The following is a 21,705-nucleotide window of genomic DNA, read 5'->3' on the forward strand; positions in this document are numbered from 1 at the left end:
GCATAATTGCCGCTCAAGTGAGACGGAAAATGTCACCATAAAATGTGCTGTTACAGTGAACTATAATGAGAGGCTGGGGGAAATTACATCAATATTCTCTGAAGATTGAGAGGCAAGAGCAATTTTGTTTGAGATGGAGGTGGGAATTGGCAATCAGGAATTTCCCCAAAATTGCGTGCCTACCAGGAAAGCCAGCAGACAGGGTTTTGGTCTCCTGGAGGGCAGGACAGCTCGCTGTCACAGACTGAGGTGGACTGATGCCAAGACAGAGGTAAAAACAATGACTGCAGATGCTGGAAACCAGATTCTGGATTAGTGGTGCTGGAAGAGCACAGCAGTTCAGGCAGCATCTAAGGAGCAGTGAAATCGACGTTTCGGGCAAAAGCCCTACATCAGGAATAAAGGCAGAGAGCCTGAAGCGTGGAGAGATAAGCTAGAGGAGGGTGGGGGTGGGGAGAGAGTAGCATAGAGTACAATAGGTGAGTGGGGGAGGGGACGAAGGTGATAGGTCAGGGAGGACAGGGTGGAGTGGATAGGTGAAAAAGGAGATAGGCAGTTAGGACAAGTCCGGACAAGTCATGGGAACACTGCTGAGCTGGAAGTTTGGAACTAGGGTGAGGTGGGGGAAGGGGAAATGAGGAAACTGTTGAAGTCCACATTGATGCCCTGGGGTTGAAGTGTTCCGAGGCGGAAGATGAGGCGTCCTTCCTCCAGGCGTCTGGTGGTGAGGGAGCGGTGGTGAAGGAAGCCCAGGACCTCCATGTCCTCGCCAGGCTCATCTCTGTTCACCGTAACATTGACCTAGATCTTTATTTCAGTGCAAGGACCCACCTCACACTCAGCTATTTGCACCACTGCTCCCTTCAATCCCTACCATCTCTTCTAATCTCCTTCCCTCCCTTTCAAGTTTCCTTCCATCTGCTTCAGCTCATCTTCAATTGCCTTCAGCCCCTTCTCCACCCCCAAGCTACTTATACATTATTTACTTTACAAATAGAACTCACGTGCCCTATAATATTCGGAAGTATTTAGAAAGGCCAGACTCTGTTGAATTTTGCTTTAAAATGATCATTTGAAAAACTTCCTCTTCAGAAGCTTACGCAATCTATCAAAACCATCAAACATACATTCCCCAATGCAGCCAAGCCCAAAAAGACGCTGCAGTGCAGAATCTATTAGTGCCTTTGAGGTTAGCCAAAAGCTCATACGTCTATCAAAGATTTCAAACAATGCCTTAGAATCAGTGGAATTTCCTTCTGTTGCTCTATGACAGAATGTTACTTTCACTCCAAACCCATTGTTTTTGTTTTGTTTACATTAACATCTGTTATCAGAGTTATGATCTCAAATTCTTTTGAAACCTCTTTGCCATTCTGGTTTGAACATTTTAGCACATTAAAGCTGCTATGTTAATACAAATTGTGAAACATTGGCTTTACACACTGTGTTTTATAGACTTTGTGTAGGTGGTTACTGACTGTTCGGAAGAACTACAGGATGGTTCTCTACCACAACTGGCGGCATGCATTTAATGTGTCTCAATGCATGTTTGCAATATTGACAGTGAGTATTCAATTAATACAGCAATAGATGACACCAAGTATCAAAACAAGTTATTCAGCTTTATTGAAAATATGTTCCTTTGTTTTGAACTTGATTTTATCTTTGTTGATCTAGTAAAATTTAATTTACTTGCAATGGTATTAATTTAATATAAAATGTTCTAGAACTGTGATTGCAAATGCAAAATATTGATGTTGCAGTTGAGTTTGTATATTCAGGTAAATGACTGTGTGTCCTCATTGTAATGTCACATTGCAACCATTATTATGTAAATACTAGATTTTCTGTTAGGAAGAAATTAGCTTATGATTTTGGAAGGAACAATGAGGACAAAAAGTTCTGGTGACATTTTTAAATACATTGCCAAGATATTTACTGGGATATTGCAGTCAAAATTGAAACAAGTATCTTAAAACACTGAGACTAAATTGGATCTCAAGCCTATATTATGAATTAGGGAGAGTTGTTTATTACCATATGTCTGAAGCAAATCTTCCATTCATTTGGCGTAAAACATAGAAACGTTCAGTAATCTACATATTGATTTTGTGGTAGTAATGACTGTGAAATAGTCAGTGTTACTCCACTAAAACTCATAGCAACCTCTGGAGTCCGTACATGTGCAGTTAAATATGCAAAATCCTTAAGTTGCTCTGGTGATTCCATGCTTCTTTAGAGAATGAAATGTTGACGTTGTCCACTGATGTTAATCAAGTAGAAATTCAACTGATGAAAGCCCATACTTGCACAATTTCTTTTTATTCATTGAGGGGGTGGTGACCCAGCAGTTATTGCCCATTCCCTTGAGAAGGTGGTGGGGAGCTGTAATCTTGAACCGCTGCATCCATTTGTTAAAGGTGCATGCACAATGCTGCTAGGGAAGGAGTTCTAAGCTTTTGACCCTAAATGGTAGTGGTTGCAGGTTCAGTAGGCGCTGACTGAGTAGCCTTGGTGAGTTTCTGCAATGCACCTTGTAGGTGACACACACTACTGCAACTGTAGGTGATGAAAGGGCTGAATGTTTGTGGATGTGGTGTCAATCCTTTGGCCTGGATGCTGTAAAGCTTTTGAGTGTTGTAGGATGTAAACTTATCCAGGATAGTGGGGAGTCTTTCTTCACATTCCTGATGTGTGCCTTGTAGACGCTGAACAAGCTCTGGGCAGTCAGGAGGTGAGTTACTTGCTGCAGGATTCCTAATTTCTGACCCTGCTGTTGTATCCATAATATCTATATGACGAGTCCAGTTCATTTTTATTTAATGTTATTGTAAAAAACTCTTGAAAAAGTTACAGTTTGTTGAATGATGTGTAACTGGATTCTTTTTAGAGTAATACCAAGTTCACAGTTACATCCGAAAATTGTTTCTGATCTGAATCAACTAATTTCATATATTTTGGAATGCCAGCTTTCTCAATTCTGATTTACAAAAGAAACATTTCTAAACTATCAATCCCAAACATTTATTTTCTGAAATGTAATTACAAGTTGGTTAATCAGTGCATTTTACACCTTTTCCATGAAAATTATTCAATTTAATAGAGGGCTAGTCTTCTTTGATGACATGTTGGATGCCTGGAAATCACTTCAATTTGGCTCTAGATTCGAACTAATGTCAGAAAAGACAAAATCCACACCATAGAAGTCACTAGCTATTTGTGGGGAACTTTTACCAAAAATTGAAATGAGGGTGTTTATTTTTCCTTATATAATCATGAAATAGATGAAAATATCAGATTCATAATGAAGAAGATCTTATTGGCCATCTATATGTGGAACCACAGGAATTAGGTGGAGGCTAGGGAACTTGGGGAAATAAATACTGATGTCTTGAAAACAGTCCACATTACAGAAGACAAGGTGCTGGAGGTCTTAAAAAAAGTTTATCCCAGGATGTTGTGGGAATCTAGGAATGAAATTGTTGGGCCCTTAGCAGAAACATTTGAATCATCTAGTCACAGGTGAAGTGCCAGAGGACTGGAGGGTGGCTAATATTGTGCCTTTAATAAAGGAAGGCTGTAAGGAGAAGCCTGGGAGTTATAAACCCGTGAGTCTGACATCAATGGTGGGTAAATTGTTGGAGGGGATTCTGAGATTTAGGATTGGGGGGGGAGGGTGATAGATTTAAGACAGATGTCAGAGGCAGGGAGAAAGTGAGGACTGCAGATGCTGGAGATCAGTGCTTAAAAATGTGTTGCTGGAAAAGCGCAGCAGGTCAGGCAGCATCAAAGGAGCAGGAAAATCACGTTTCGGGCATAAGCCCTTCTTCAGGAATTCCTGAAGAAGGGCTTATGCCCGAAACGTCAATTCTCCTGCTCCTTTGATGCTGCCTGACCTGCTGCGCTTTTCCAGCAACACATTTTTAAGATGTCAGAGGCAGGTTCTTTACTCAGAGAGTGGTAAGGGCTTAGAATGCCCTGCCTGCTAATGTAGTCAACTCAGCCACGTTAGGGAGATTTAAACAATCCTTGGATAAGCACATGGATGATGGTGGGATAGTGTAGGGGGAACGAGCATAGATTAGTTCACAGATTGGCACAACATCGAGGGCCGAAGAGCCTGTTCTGCGCTGTATTGTTCTATGTTCTATTTGGAGAGGAAAAGACTGTTTAGGGATAGTCGGCATGGCTTTGTGCATGGAAATTCGTGTCTCAAACTTGATTAAATTTTTGAGACATGACCAAGAGGATAGATGAGGGCAGACTGTTTACGCAGAGCTTAGTAAAGCCTTTGATGTGGTTCCACGTGATAGACTGCTTAGTGAAGTTAGATCACATGGGATTCAGGGACAGCTGGCCAGTTGGATACAAAATGGGCATGACAGTAGGAGACAGAAGGTGGTGGTTGAGGGTTGCTTTTCAGACTGGAAGCCCATGACCAGCAGCGTTCCACAGGAAATGCTGCTGGGTCCACTTTTGTTTGTCATTTATATAAACAATTTGCTTGAGAATCGGGGAGGCACGGTTAGTAAGTTTGCAAATGAAATCAGAATTGGTGATATAATGGACAGTAAAGAAGGTTATGTAAGATTACAAAAGACATTTTGATCAATTGGCACAATGGGCCGAGGAGTGGCAAATGTAATTTAACTTGGATAAATGCAAGGTGTTACATTTTGGTAAGATGACTTATACAGTTAATAGTAGGGCTCTGGGAGTATTGTCGAACAGAGAGACCTAGGATTATTTGAAAGTTGCATCACAGGTAGACAGGGTGGTAAAGAAGGTATTTGACACTCTTGCCTTCATTGCTCAGACCTTTGAGTTTAGAGTTGTAACGTCATGTTGCGGTTGCACAGGACATAGGTGATGCCACGTTTGGAGTACTGTGTACAGTTCTGCTCACCCTGCAATAGGAAATATATTATGAAATAGGAAAGAGTGCAGAAAAGATTGACGAGGATGTTACCAGGATTGAAGGATTTGAATTAAAGGAGAGAGGGATCTAAGATGGCAGCTATCTGAGAAGATCACACTGCAGAGCTTCGCATCGCAGCAGGAGCAGGACGGTGCTTTAATCCACCCAACCCAGGTCATCAGGATTTGTTGGGGTGTTGGAAAGATTGTGGAGCCCCAAGAAACATTTAAAAATTGACTTACCTGTATTTTCAGCTGTCCAGAAATGCCTAAAAAGGGAGGAGGAGCATCTGAGGCCGGGCCTGCAGCTCAGCCTGCAGCAGCCTCAGAGCAGATTACTCTCCAGGACCTTGTGAACCAGCTCTCAAAATCTCGTGAGATGTTGGGGAAACAGATCGAAGAGAAGCTGGCTCCAGTGTCTCTCATGCTGCAGAAACATGAGCAGCAGCTGGGAGACCTGGAGAAGAGGACGGATGAGGTGGAGCACAGGGTCACAGTGGTGGAAGCTGATAACAGTTCATTCAAGGAAGAGATTCAAGCCCTGAAGACGCAGGTTCATAATTTGTGTGACCAAGTGGATTGATCTTGAAAACGGGCAGGAGAAAAAACATTCGGATCATCGGTCTGCCTGAGGGTAAGGAAGGTGAGCGGCCTGCGGAATTTGTTGAAGATTGGCTTCCAAAATTCCTTGACTTGGAGACTGGCATGAGAGGATTGAATATAGAGATGGCTCACCGGGTCGCAGCACAGAGGTCGGGTCTGGGTCAACGCCCTCGTCCTTTCCTGGTGCGGTTCCATCATTACCAGGATAAGGATAGAGTCATGGAGGCTTCCAGACTCCAGGGGAAGGATCCAAAGGCCCTAATTTACGAGGAGTGTAAGATCATGTTTTTTCAGGACTTTTCAGCGGTGGTGATCCAGAAACGAAAATCGTATGATGGTGTCAAAAGAAGATTGAAGGAGCTTGGGATTCAGTACTCCCTGAGATATCTGGCAGTGCTTCGGATCACCTTAGATGGATCCGTGCATCTCTTTGACACATCGGAGAAGGCAAGAGACTTTGTGGACAAACTAACCTAATTTAAACAATTGTAGTATGTATAAATATTGTTGCTTGGGGACGTGTTTATCATTCTGTAAAGGAAATGGAGGAAATCTGGTCGGAACTTTGTTTTTCCCCTTTTTCTTTCCTCTATTGATAATAATTTGGTTCAAACTATGTCTGGCGCTGGTTAAGATGTACATTTTAAATTTCTAAGTTAGGACATAGCAAAGGATGGGTGGAGTATTTATTCCCTTTTTTTTATAAAAGAATGTTTTTTTATTCATATTGATATTCTATGGGGTGTTTATTCTTTTTAGCTTGTGCTTGCAATGCAGCTCTAGCTGGAAGAAGTGAAGGTGGTTGAGATGGTTAGATGCCTATTTATGGGCAGTTTGGGATGGGTAGTTGCTCCCTTCAGGCAGGGGGTGAGTTCCCCTACTCAGCGCTATTGGCACTTTATATGTTGGTTTGTTTTCTGGTTTTTGTTGTTTTTTTATTTTTAATAATTTTGTATGTTTGTTAAATGTAGTGGTTTTAGTTTATGTAAGTCTTATATTTGGTGGATCATGCGACACTAAGGCTCAGCAATTTGTGGTTTGGGTTCGTCCTCTCTGGAATTTAAATGTAATTGCAGAAGATTATGGCTAATGATTTGATTAAATGGTGTACCTGGAATATCAAGGGAAGTCACTAACCAATTAAGAGGAAGAAGGTACTCTTGAGTCTTAGAAAGGAGAAGTTGGATATTGCTTTGTTACAGGAGACACATTTGAATGACAAAGAGCATCTGAAATTACAGCAGAATGGCTTTGACCGAGTTTATTTTTCATCATCTAATACCAGAAGTAGGGGAGTGGCTATATTGGTAAGGAAAAATCTCTCATTTAAATTGTTGGAATGTGTCAAAGACACATATGGGAGGTTTGTAATTCTTAAAGCCTTGATAAATGGGGAAGAATATGGCATTTTAAATGTTTATTGTCCCCCAGCTCATCCTCTTAAATTCTTGGTAGATGCTTTTTCTAAACTGATAAGTCTCAAGTCTCGGCACATCATTATAGGGGGAGATTTTAACTGCCTCATGGACCCCAAAGTAGACCAAAGGTCCCTGTGCACAAACTAAACAGTTATTGGGTTTGTGTGGGGAATTAGGATTGGTGGACGTCTGGAGGTGTCTCCACCCTACAGATCGGGATTTCACATTTTTCTCCAATCAGCACAGCTGTCACACGAGGATTGATTTTTTTCTGATCCCTGCGGTAACCCTGGATCTGGTGGCATCCTGTATGATGGTAATATTGCCATCTCTGATCATGCCCCACTGTACCTCATGGCTAAAATTAAGGATGTTACAGTGGATACAAGGTACTGGCGAATGGACCCCTTTGTTCTCGTGGACAGCAAGTTTATGGAGTATTTCTCTAGGGAATTTCGGGCATTCCTAGACATCAACATAGGCTCGGTTGATAGCTCATCTGTTCTCTGGGAAACTGCCAAAGCTTATGCCAGAGGGTTTGTTATTTCATATTCCACCAGTAGGAAGCGGCAGAAGGGTGAGCAGCAACGTCTCCTTGAAGCACGGTTGAAGGCAGCCGAGAAGGCCTATTTTGACACACCCTCGTTGGTCAAACTACAGAGGATTACGGCTCTGCGGTCTGCACTAAATTCCAAGCTCATGCAGACAGCAAAGAAGGAGCTGGCTTTTGCAAAGCAAAGGTTATACGAGCATGGTGACAAGCCAGGCAAATACTTAGCATACCTTGCCAGAAAGAGAAGTGCTCCACAAACCATTACAGCGATTAGGGAAGGGTCTGGGAACCTAACGTGATTCTAAAAAGATTAATGTGGCATTCCAGAGATTCTACTCTAAGTTATATCAGTCTAGGAATTGTGAGGAGGGGCAGGCCAAAATTGAATCCTTTTTTAGAGATCTGAAGCTCCTGGGTGTGACTCCCAAACAACGGTCCTTTCTCAATGCTCCATTATCAAAGCAGGAAGTGCAGGAAGCTGTGAGGCACTTCAGAGTGGAAAAGCGCCCAGTCCTGATGGACTTCCCAGTGAATTCTGTAAGGAATTTGTAAGTATACTGTCAGGCCCGATGCTGAATATGTTTAATGATTCATACAGTCATGTTTGTCTCCCACCACCTCTGAGAAAGGCCAATATTTCACTTATCCTTAAAAAAGGGAAGGATCCAGAAGACTGTGCTTCATACAGGCCCATCTCACTCTTAAATGTGGACTTTAAAATCCTTTCTAAGGCTCTTGCGTTAAGGCTGGAGACTGTGTTACCTTCTATTATTAAAGAGGATCAGACAGGCTTCATAAAGGGTCACAGATCCTCCAATAACGTTAGGAGGCTGCTTAACGTAATTCAAGCATGCCGACAGCATTCAATACAGGGATTGGTGATTTCTTTAGATGCAGAGAAGCATTTGACCGAGTTGAGTGGCCGTACCTTTTCTATACTCTAGACTGGTTTGGTCTGGGCGAAGTTTTCATAAGATGGGTAAAGGTTCTCTACAGTGTACCTCTCGCTGCAGTCATTACCAACGGGGTACGATCAAGCAATTTTAATATTTCTAGAGGCAGCTGGCAGGGCTTTCCCCTCTCACCATTACTTTTTACGTTGGTGATTGAACCGTTGGCAGAGGCCATTCTTGGGGATCTCAATATATCAGCTCCAGAAGTGGGGTCAAAATTACAGAAGATCTCGCTGTACGCAGATGAGGTTCTAATTTTCTTGACAAACCCAGCAGTTTCAGTGCCTTGCCTGATACAATACATTCACACGTTTGGCGCTTTTTCAGGGTATAAGACTAATTTTGCTAAATCAGAGGCTATGCCTATGGGTGCTGAAAATGTGTTGCTGGAAAAGCGCAGCAGGTCAGGCAGCATCCAAGGAACAGGAGAATCGACATTTCGGGCATCAGCCCTTCTTCAGGAAGGGCTGATGCCCGAAACGTTGATTCTCCTGTTCCTTGGATGCTGCCTGACCTGCTGCGCTTTTCCAGCAACACATTTTCAGCTCTGATCTCCAGCATCTGCAGTCCTCACTTCCTCCTATGCCTTTGGGTGGTCTTACGAAAGAGTTGGCTCTTGAGAGTGACTATAGATTCCCATTTAGGTGGTCACAGGGGGGTTTTGTGTATTTGGGCATATTCATTACTCCAGTTCTGGATTGGCTGTTCAAAACCAATTTTACTCAATTATTTGAAAAAATTACACAAGATCTCCAAAGATGGGAGGCACTTTGGTTGGGTCAGATAGCGCTTATTAAGATGAATATTCTCCCTCGTTTGGTATACCCTATACGGATGCTCCCCCTGATTTTCAATAAACAAACACTCAGGAGACTGAACAGTTGGTTCAATTCCTTTATCTGGCACCGTAAACGGCCCCTCATTAAATTAGCCAAACCGCAGTTGCCTCACAGATTGGAGGGAGTAGACCTTCCGGACATTAAAAATTACCAGTTAAGCTCGCTTTTGACCTATGTAAGTGATTGGGTTTGTGGGGACCCTCTTTCAATATGGCTAGATATCGAAGTCTCCCAGGCAAGGTGCCCCCTTACCAGTTTGCTGTTTCTGGACAAGGTGAGGACAGTTAGGGAATATTGCCATAACCCAATAGTCATCAATACTGTTAAAGCATGGAGGGCAATTCGGCAGAGGGAAGGTAATATTGGCAAAACATCTTTGTTTACACCTTTAGTGGGTATGCCAAGTTTTCAACCAGGTATATTAGATTCAGGATTTAAACGTTGGGCAGCTAGGGGTATATTTTGCATGGGTGATTTATTTGAGGGAGATGTAATGATGTCCTTCGATCAGTTAGTACGGAAGTACGAGTTACCTGATAGAGACCTCTTTCGTTTTTATCAAGTTAGGGATTTTATTCAAAAAAAGACCACACTTTTGACTTATCTCTACAAATCTGACATAGAAAGAGGGGTACTAAGGGCTAAGAGTACACTCTCTGTCAGTACTCTATATCACCAACTGGCGGGTGCCACCTCAGATGATTCTGATTGACTCTGCAAGATGTGGGAAAGAGAGCTGGGTGTTGAAGTTTCTTCAGAGACATGGGAGGATATTTGGGAGAATGCAAGGAAGATATCAATTTGCAATAGGACCCATGTTTTACAGTTGAAGATTCTCCACAGGGTCCACTTAGCCCCAGACCGTTTGTCAAACTTAAACTAGGGGTATCTTCAGCATGCCCCAAGTGCAAGGTCTGTACGGGTACTCTTACCCATTGTCTTTGGTCTTGTGACAGGCTTCAAACATATTGGAGCGCTGTGGTGGGTGCAATGGGGAGGACTTTAGGTGTAGGGGTGGAGAAGGACCCTATTTCGCTCCTTTTGGGCCTACCCATTGTATTTCCTACAGACTCGCATAAGGCAAAATTTTTCAATATTCTTACATTCTGTGCAAGGAAGAATATCTTGCTAGGTTGGATATCAGAAAAAAACCCCAGGCCTGTCAGGTTGGCGGAAGATTGTTATGGAGCATATTCCCCTGGATTTTCTCACAAATATGGTACACCACAAAACTGAGAATTTTTATAAGACATGGAAACCCTTTTTGAAATACCTGGACACAGATTTATCTGCCACACTAACAAGGGCTTTTATATAGCCGTAACGATTGTGTTTCATGAGTCCAATATCCAGGGAGGAGGAACTGTGAATGTATGAGTGTTTAGTTTGGCTGGGCTGAGTTATTACTATTTATTTGTTTGTTGTTAGGTATTTATTTAGTTAAATAGCTAGTTTAGGTTTTTTTTAAATTTTATACTTCTCTATATATGTTTATACATTCGTATAGGAGGGTGGGTTGGGGAATTTCTTTTATTATTTGGGTTTAGTTTTGTACTATTTTTGTACTGTTTTGAATTGCATTGTTTTGTATTTGTTGTAATATTTAAAAATCTATTTTTTCTTAATAAAATATATTATGTAAAGAAAAAATGAATTAAAGGAGAGGCCAAGTAGGTTGGAATGTTTGTCACTGGCCCATAGGAAGTTGAGGGGTAACCTTATAGAGGTTTCCAAAATCATGAGGGGCATAGTTAAGATTTTTGTATCGGGTAGAGGATTTCAAAACTAGAGGGGATATTTTAAAGGTGAGAGGAGAAAGATCTAAAAGGGACCAAATGGGCACCTTTTTCACACAAAAGTGGAATGAATTGCCAAAGGAAGAGGTATATGCAGGTACAATGCAGGTAGATGCAGCATTTGGACAGGTACAAGAATAGGAAGGGTTTAGAGGGATATGGGCCAAATGCAGTTTGGGACTAGTTTAGCTTGGGAAACTGGGTCGACATGGACGAGTTGGACCAAAGGGTCCATTTTCGTACAGTATGACTCCATGACACTACAGTAAGTGGAATTAAATTTACAACAATAACAAATAGGTTATAAAGTAACTAATTGTAACCTCAGTACTGATCTTTGTGACACTCTACTAGGTACATCTTATCCATTCCTTAAAATGCCCCCTTTATCCTATTCTATTAATTAGCTAATTCTTGTTCCATGCTAATATGCTACCTCAAAACCATGGGCTCTTAGCTTATTAAGTAGCCTAGAGAGTGATACTTTATCAAACATCTTTTGAAAATCCAAAGATCTTTCTCTATCCTGTTTCATTGGAAGCATAAACTTGCTTTTGCTCCACAGCAGCTGTGTTTATTTGCTGTTGTTTCAGCTTTGACATGTTTAATTGTATTTCTTCTTTGTCTGTAATAGATTTCTCAAATTCTTTCAACTAGAATGAAAGATCCAATTGGTTGCGTTCATCTAACCGTTCAATTCCATTGTGTTTCCTTTATGATATATTTCATTATAGGAACAAGGTTCCTTATATTAAGGTAGGGGAAGATAAAGGAAAAAACTATGGATGCTGATGATCTCAGGGTAGTCTCCAGGTACAGGCAGTGACTATCTGTATGCTCCCTGCAAAACCCCACCCACAAACGGTGGCATCAAAACACACCCTGAAACATTTTGGCCAAATTAGGAATGCAGTTCACCAGTTCAATACTGTACTTTGAAGCTCACTGACATCTTATATTGCATGGAAGGGTACATCTCAGGGGTCATAGCTTGTTCTTAGTGCTCAATCACTCTAATTGGATGCTCATGGCATCTCTTCCGTGCCTTACTTTTTTGTGTATTATTCGAACGTTCAGGTTCATTGTCCTTCAATCTAGCCTCTCCTCTTAGTGCAGAAACAAAGCCAGGCAGCTTGTCATTTCTGTCAGCAGTGACTGTAACTCTGACTCTGTGACCAGGAAAGAGGCAGGGGCATGAATCAACCTACATAGATGACCTGTCCTTAGCCCTGTGCCCATGTTTGACAGAGAGGTACTCTCCCTATTACCCCCTAGCATTGTAACGTCAGTGCCACATCAGCAAGCAACTCGTGGCAATTATACTAAATACGCTTCAACAAAATAGCTGTGCCTGAAAGTCAAATTGGAGTAGATCTCAGCCAAGACCGAATGGCATCAGTCAAGAGAACAGGCAGAAAAAGTCAAGGGCATTATCAGATATCAGTCCAGGGGCTTGGACACAGTCAGTCAGGCACTAAAGGTGAGAAGGGTTTGGACCACTACAGACCACAGCAAGCACACAACAGATTAGGTGTAAGACAGTCAAGGAGCTGTCCAGAAATCAGTCAGGGATCTGATCTCATTGGGCTGTACTTTCAAATCATTTTCGCAGTTATGGACCATGGTCAGTCTGAACAACGATGAGATGTTATGCTATGCTGGTAAAAGAGGAGCACTTCCTTAGACAGGGTTCAAAAAGATGGCCTAATGAAGAGTAGTCTGCAGTTTTAATTCTTGTATTTTCAATTACAATGACAGTAATCAGACTAGTGATGATGACGATGATGATGTGATGTGTCAATACATTTCTGCATGAGAGCTCCCATTTGTAATTTGGTGTCACCCATGCCACCTGCATGCCCTCTGAGAGGGTTCTTTTCCATTTCCCTCTTACTGTGTATCCTGTGAAGGCTGAGTTGTGGCTGGCAGGGATTGACCTGGTGCACATCTAGGCTTTAATTAATGTGGCAGTGGCGGAAATACCAGAAGGAAATTCCAGCAGCAAGCACAACTACACCTGGCAAGCACAATATTGCATGGTGCAGCGCTATAGAGGCATAAGTGGAATGAAATACCAGTGGAAGGGATAGATCCAGGTATGATGCAGGTAGATGCAACATTTAAAAGACATTTGGACAAGTGCATGAATAGAAAAGGTTTAGAGGGATATGGGCCAAACGTAGGCAAATGGGACTAATTTAGTTTGGGAAACCTGGTCAGCTTGGATAAGTTGGACCAAAGTGTCTGTTTCTGTGCTGTATGACTCAATTACTCCATGTCTGCAGTCCGCACTTTTTCCTACAGAGGCATGGTGCATACAAAATAAGATGAGCAGTATAAATTGCGACAGTTAACTTACTCAAGCTTATAGAGAGAGTCTCCATGAAATTACCTGAAATTGACAATATGAAATTTGCTCATTCCAGATATTAGTCTAGTAAACCTCTTCTGAACTGCTACTGCTGCTTGACCTTCCATAAGTCCAGTGACCAGTTTTGTACACAGTACTCCAGATGTGGTCTCACCAATGCTCTGTATAACTGAAGTGTAACCTCTCTGCTCTTGTATTCAATTCTCTCGCAATAAAACATAGTATTCTATTTGTTCTTAAATTGTGGGCCATTGTACTAGGACGTTGACCATCTTTCTTAATATATTCACATTAAATTTTTACACTTCAAGCCTGCCCTGTAATTACAAATGGGCAGCTTTAATTGCTGGTCATGTTTATGGCATTGCTTTTGGTTAATTTGATGGCGATTACAAAAAAGGATCTTCTTTTCCAAAACTTTACGTTTGTACCTGAGAGGTCACCTCTCATTAACAATGTCTTAAAAGACAGACCACTCAGCTACTGTCCTCATTACAGTTTTGGTTCCATGGACAAAAGAGCTGAACTACAGCTGGGAGGTAAGAGTAACTGTACTTGACATCACGGCCATATTTGATTTGATGTGCCATGAGGAGGCCTTGGATAAACTAGAATCAGTGGGAATTGGGAGAAAACTTTCCACTGCTTACAGTCATACCTGGAACACAGGATAGTTATAGTTGTCGGATGTCAGTCATCTCAGCTCCAGGACATCTCTCCAGGGGTTCGTCAAGGTAGTGTCCTTCAGCTGATTCGTCAATGGCATTCCCTCCACCACAAGGTAAGGAAAGGGATTTTTGCTGATGATTGCACAGTGCTCAGTACCACTCGCAACACCTCAGATATTGGGACATTTAATGTCCACATGTAACAAAACCTGGACAATATCCAAGTTTGGGCTGATGAGTGGTAAGGATATTAGCACCATACAAATGCCAATGTTATGGACCAGGCCAGATCCTCTCAAAGTGTTTTAAAAAGGTAACCCTGACCTTAGCTTTTTATTTTCTTTTAGGCAGATATAAAGTGGTTATTCCAGGAGTGATGCAGCCGGTCAAACCACTCAGCTTTAGATTAGATTCCCAGCAGTATTGAAAGAGGCCCTTTGGCCCAACAAGTCCAGACTAACCCTCCAAAGAGCAACCCACCCAGACCTATACCCTATACTTACCCCCGACTAATGCACCTATCACTACGGGCAATTTTAGCATGGCCAATTCACCTGACCTGTACATCTTTTGGATTGTGGGAGGAAACCGGAGCACCCGGAGGAAACCAACGCAGACATGGGGAGAATGTGCAAACTCGACACAGTCACCCAAGGTGGGAATCGAACCCGGGTCCCTGGCACTGTGAGGCAACAGTGCTAACCACTGAGCCACTGTGCTGCCCAAAACAGAACTTGTTTAAATATTACAGTTGAAATATGAACTAAAAAAATGAATTTAAAATAACAACTTATTTGCAATATTGCAACTTAATGAAACTATTCCAATTCTTGCAACATCCCTTAAAGACACCTCATGGCAAAAGGTAAATTCAAACATGAGTTCTTACAGGCCAGAGAGATTTCAGAGAGAAAGTTCAGGCAAGACTTCTGTTGAAACATGGAACCTCCTTTCACTGTAGCTGTTTCTCTAGGTCCCCAGCTAAAAATAAATCAAAAACTAGAAAAAAAAACCTGAACTCCCCTGCTACTGTTTTCAAATAGATATTTCCAGACATATCAGGACCTCTGCCTTTATGACCCTCTTGAAAAAAAAACAAAGGACAACACAACTTTGTTGAAGAAGCAACATCTTCACACCAGACAATGATCATTGTCAATATAAGAGAATCTAACCATTGCACTTTGATGTTTGATAGCATTACCATATTAAATCCCCATTTTATCATTATCCTGGGGGTTGCCATTGACCAGAAACAGAACTAGACCAGCCATATATAAAACTGTGGCTGCAACAAGTCAGAAGCTAGGAAGCCTACGCTAGGAAGCCTACAGCAAATAACTCAAGTCCTGAATCCTCAAAGCCTGTCCACCACCTTCAAGGCACAAGCCTGGAATGTGGTCAAATACTTCCCACTTACCTGGATGGATGCTGATCCAACAATACCCAAGACGCTTGGCACCATCCAGGAAAAAGTCCACTTGATTGGCATCACAGCCACAAACATTCACTGCCTGCATGGCAGTACAGAGTAGCAGCAGTGTACACCATGAACAAGATGCACCACAAGTTTCCAAAGCTCTTTACATAGAACTTTCCAAGCCCACAATCACCACCATCTAGAAGAACAAGGGCAGCAGATACAAAGGAACTCCACTAGCTGCAAGTTCCACTCCAAGTCACTCACCATCCTGACTTGGAAATGTGAGAAACAAAGCTCACACACTTCAATAATTGCAGTCCGAGACAAAATCTGAATCAGTAGTGTCCTTTATTTTACACTTGCAAGAGGGTGTGATGTCCAGTGTCTATAAGGCAGGGGACATACACACCCCCAAATTCAATTAATACACAACATTTATATAATTTGGTTTCTTTTGTTTTACATTGCTCCTCCCCTGTTTACATCTTCCACTTCCCTAAGACTGGCACCCATTACTCCTGTTTATTTCTTGCCTTATCCGGCCGTGTCTGTGACAAAATGCTTATTTCTGGCCTCACAAGGCCATTTGACCTCATCCCACTGTAGGTCATTGTTAGGCATATTCTTTCTTCACCATTATCTACTCCCTCCATCTGTACCTTCCCCTGATCCTTATGACCCTTTTAATGGGGTTTGTTCCTGTATTTGTAAAGGCGTATCTAGCTTAACTTTCTCCCCTCACAGCATCTTATCTATTCGCCTGTAATACGTACCATTGTTTTGTAGTCACGTTTCATTCTGGAATACGATTTTAGCTAATACAAAAATAGTTGTGTATTTCCTCCACATAGTTTCCATTCTTGTTGACTCAGCTCTTGGCTAAAACAATTACATACTGGTGTGAGTTCATTTACTTTGAATAAGTAAATGGAATTGCAGAAGTAACACTATTTTTCCCACATCCCACAGAAATATATTGCCATTCCTTCAATGTCAATAGGTTTAAGTTCCTGGAACTTCCTCCCCAAAGGCATTGTGGGTCAACCTGCAGCAGGTAGATTGCAATGGTTCAAGAAGGCAGCTCACCACCATCTTAATGGCAACCAGGAAAGGGCAATAAATGTTGGTCCAACCAGTGAAGTTCACAACCCTTGATCTGGAAATTAATGTCTGTAGTATTTTGCTGAAAATTGTTTTTTTCGGAAGCACTAGCTTTCAACGCACTGTTTCTTCATCAGGTGGTTGTCGACTTCAATAGCTATTGCTTCTGAATAAACCTGTCGGACTGTGACCTGGTGTTGTGTAATTTTTAACTTTGTTCATCCCAGTCCCACATCTTTGCTGAAAATGTTAGTGCACTTTCAAATTCTTCTATTATTTTGACAGAGACATTTTATCCATTTAAACAAAAAGACAAAATGAAATAGATTTTGACATATCCACTTAGAAATTATTTGAATAAGATTGTTTACAATCCTTTACAGGATAGACATGCAAATTTATTCTGAAGATAAGTATTTTTCTTTACAGTTGGCCACTAGATAATTCATTACATATTATACAGGAGGTGGAATATCTGCCATTTTGTTCTTGGGATAAAGTTACTGCAGCTTTGTACCAACATGCTTTATTACAGTAGGCAGCAAATTTTCATACACCATTCCTCCACTATCAGGAGGCAAAATTCTCCCTTTAACACAAAAGTTTAAATGCAAAGTTCATCATTTTTTCCTAAACCAAAATGGCTGACTATGTAAAACCAGTGGCTTCCCTCATAGGAATGTCTTCAAGTCTTGGAGTAAGTATGAGCAGGCTATTCCATTCACATTCATTCATATTAGAGCTCTTTGGAGCTGCATCCTGCACAGTATCTCAGATATGAGTAACACAAGTTAATAAAGCCTTAATGTTATGTTAATAAAACATAAATATGGAGCTGTCAGATAGTTATTACAGACTATGTAATTATGTTTATTGGATAACTTTCTGTAAATGTGTGCACTTGCTGTAAATATTGTTATCTTGTTCTGACAATCCCATTGACAAAATCATTGAGGTTAGTCAACTTTACCTGATGTACATTTGTTGTTTTGCCAGACTGCAGATTTTCAGGAACTTTTGACAGATACAGAAGTTCTTGGTCTAATGGTAGGCTGCCTGTGTCATGACTTGGACCACAGAGGCACTAACAATGCTTTCCAAGCAAAGTAAGTTTGAATGATTAGTAACATATTCCTATTGCTTTTACCTGTAATCATATTTTTTAAAACAGCACAATGGTTGATCTCCGAACATATCCAATACTCACATGAAACTTTGGAAGAAACTTTGCTCTCTCTCTTATCAGATTTATGTTAGTCTTCATTAATTCTATCTACCAAACATTTATAGCTTCAATTCTGCAGTTAATATAAATCAGCCAATCTTGGCCAATTGAGTTAAAACACGCACAAGAAAAACAGACTTTATAAATGCAAAGTTACTTTCAGACTATCCACCAGGTACTATCATTTTTAAGAACAATTAATTGTTCAACTTCACTATTAAATTGGCATCTTAATTTATTGAAAGGGTTATTCCATTTTATTTCTTGAAATCCAGCTTTCTTTCCACTGTAATATCCAGCATAATGCAGTGTACCTGAAATTAGATCTTGCTGGGATTTGATGCTGCCTTCTTGATTAAATAAACTGATACAAGTTCCCTGTGCTTTCAATAACTAATAAAATTCAGCAATGCATAAAATCCCAGTATGAAAGTAGCCGCCGGATCCAAGACCAGACTAACCATTTTATCCAATTCAACATTTAAGAGGATTAAGTAGTTTTCATTTTGTCAAAACCTTTTTCACATTACATTTGTATGCCTTCGAAGTAAGGTCCAATAGGCTTGTTGGTGAATCTCTCTTGGCAGTTTTTAAAGTATTAACAATTGTTTTGGAAATTCAGCCAGGTTATTGTGCTCCCTTAACAGCCTTTTCTCAAAATGACTTTTAAGAACCAATCAGCAAACCTAACAGAAAAGGAACACAGTAGAATTCTCCAAGGAAAGACAAATTAATTCTAAAAAAGAGAAGAAATAATATATTCTGATCAACTTAAAACATCTTTTTCTTCCTCCAGGAGTGGATCCGCCTTGGCACAGCTGTATGGCACCTCAGCTACTCTAGAACTACATCATTTCAATCATGCAGTTATGATTCTTCAAAGTGAGGTAATGCATTCTGGCTGCTTCACACAACCAGAAATCCCAGTGTAAAGGGCTGGGTCTTGTGGAACCTGCTAGAGCGGGCAAGATGGCACGGGGGGTGCTCAGAGAACTTGTGGGAGGCCGCACAACAGTTCCCTGACTGCAGGAAATCCGCTCCTGATTATGTTGGTGGCACATGGGTAAACGAGCAGGAAACTTGCCCATCTGTAATGGAACCTCATAAAATCAAAATTAGCCGCCTGCATGCAATTCAAATGTAATTTACTAGGATTTCAAGCAGCCTTCTGATGATATGAAACTGCTGCAAGTTACCTGTGCTTTCAATAACTCTCACATTGAACTTACCTGACTCACTATCAGAGCTATGTTGATTTGCAGGAGAGTGTGGCACTGGGAGCAACACTGTCTCTTGAATGATTTTGTCTGTGCTCAAGTTTAATAATCTGTGACGCTGAGGGGCAGAGTCTGATTTGCAAGTGATTGAGCTTAAAGTGTTATTCCAAACTTTAAAAACAGTGGTGTTTAACCTAGAGACAAACAAGCCACACATTAAAGGGGAACTACATCAAGGTCCCTGAGGGGTGTACATTTCAGAGGCAATCTAAAAGCAGAGATGGAATTACTCAATGCGACATCTACCCTGTACAGCTCCATCCTCGAGTGATAGAGGGGATCAGTGCTGTACGCTGCACAGGAACACCACGCTGCACAGGAACACCACGCCTCACAGAAACACCACCCAGCATAGGAACACCACGCTGCACAGGAACACCACGCTGCACAGGAACACCACGCCTCACAGGAACACCACGCTGCACAGAAACACCACACCTCACAGGAACACCACGCTGCACAGAAACACCGCGCTGCATAGGAACACCACGCTGCACAGGAACACCATGCCACCAAGAAACACCACGCTGCACAGGAACACCATGCCTCACAGAAACACCACGCCTCACAGGAACACCACGCTGCACAGAAATACCACGCCTCACAAGAACACCACACCGCACAGAAACACCACACTGCACAGGAACACCACGCCTCACAGAAACACCACGCTGCACAGGAACACCACGCTGCACGGGAACACCACGCTGCACGGGAACACCACGCCTCACAGAAACACCACGCTGCATAGGAACACCATGCCACACAGAAACACCACGCCGCACAGGAACACCACGCTGCAAGGGAACACCACGCTGCACGGGAACACCACGCTGCACGGGAACACCACGCTGCACGGGAACACCACGCTGCACGGGAACACCACGCCTCACAGAAACACCACGCTGCATAGGAACACCATGCCACACAGAAACACCACGCCGCACAGGAACACCACGCTGCAAGGGAACACCACGCTGCACGGGAACACCACGCTGCACGGGAACACCACGCTGCACGGGAACACCACACTGCAGAGGAACACCACACTGCACGGGAACACCACGCTGCACGGGAACACCACACTGCAGAGGAACACCACACTGCACGGGAACACCACGCTGCACGGGAACACCACGCTGCACGGGAACACCACACTGCACAGGAACACCACACTGCACAGGAACACCACACTGCACGGGCACACCACACCGCACAGGAACACCACGCCGCACAGGAACACCACGCTGCACGGGAACACCACGCTGCACGGGCACACCACGCTGCACGGGAACACCACACTGCATCCACGCTGCACGGGAACACCACGCTGCACGGGAACACCACACTGCATCCACGCTGCACGGGAACACCACACTGCATAGGAACACCACGCTGCACAGGAACACCACGCCGCACGGGAACACCACGCTGCACAGGAACACCATGCCACACAGAAACACCACGCCTCACAGAAACACCACGCCGCACGGGAACACCACGCTGCACGGGAACACCACGCTGCACGGGAACACCACGCTGCACGGGAACACCACACTGCAGAAGAACACCACACTGCACGGGAACACCACGCTGCACGGGAACACCACACTGCACAGGAACACCACACTGCACGGGAACACCACACTGCAGAGGAACACCACACTGCACGGGAACACCACGCTGCACGGGAACACCACACTGCACAGGAACACCACACTGCACAGGAACACCACACTGCACGGGAACACCACACTGCACGGGCACACCACGCTGCACAGGAACACCACACTACACAGGAACACCACATTGCACGGGAACACCACACCGCACGGGAACACCACATTGCACGGGAACACCACACTGCACGGGAACACCACGCTGCACGGGAACACCACGCTGCACGGGAACACCACGCTGCACGGGAACACCACACTGCACGGGAACACCACACTGCACGGGAACACCACACTGCATCCACGCTGCACAGGAACACCACGCTGCACGGGAACACCACGCTGCACGGGAACACCACACTGCATCCACACTGCACAGGAACACCACACTACACAGGAACACCACGCTGCACGGGAACACCACACTGCATCCACACTGCACAGGAACACCACGCTGCACGGGAACACCACACTGCATCCACACTGCACAGGAACACCACGCTGCACAGGAACACCACACTGCACGGGAACACCACACTGCATCCACGCTGCACAGGAACACCACGCTGCACGGGAACACCACGCTGCACGGGAACACCACGCTGCATGGGAACACCACACTGCATCCACGCTGCACAGGAACACCACGCTGCACAGGAACACCACACTGCATCCACACTGCACAGGAACACCACGCTGCACGGGAACACCACACTGCATCCACACTGCACAGGAACACCACGCTGCACGGGAACACCACACTGCATCCACGCTGCACAGGAACACCACGCTGCACGGGAACACCACACTGCACGGGAACACCACACTGCATCCACGCTGCACAGGAACACCACACTGCACAGGAACACCACACTGCACGGGAAC

The 21,705-nt window shown here is 43.3% G+C and overlaps 1 protein-coding gene across 5 annotated transcripts in view; it reads left to right on the forward strand.

Moving 5' to 3' along the window:
• The window catches only part of LOC140482128 (dual 3',5'-cyclic-AMP and -GMP phosphodiesterase 11A-like), a 424,709-nt gene that overhangs the window by 323,052 nt on the left and 79,952 nt on the right, over nt 1-21,705 (forward strand). For all 5 annotated transcript variants that reach the window (XM_072579133.1, XM_072579132.1, XM_072579135.1 and 2 more), the window contains 3 exons: nt 1,456-1,563; nt 17,639-17,748; nt 18,664-18,754. In XM_072579133.1, coding sequence (XP_072435234.1) covers nt 1,456-1,563; nt 17,639-17,748; nt 18,664-18,754 — 309 coding nt within the window. The remainder of the gene's footprint in view (nt 1-1,455; nt 1,564-17,638; nt 17,749-18,663; nt 18,755-21,705) is intronic.

Source organism: Chiloscyllium punctatum, chromosome 10 (assembly GCF_047496795.1).
Source record: "Chiloscyllium punctatum isolate Juve2018m chromosome 10, sChiPun1.3, whole genome shotgun sequence".
NCBI classification, from domain to species: Eukaryota; Metazoa; Chordata; class Chondrichthyes; order Orectolobiformes; family Hemiscylliidae; genus Chiloscyllium; species Chiloscyllium punctatum.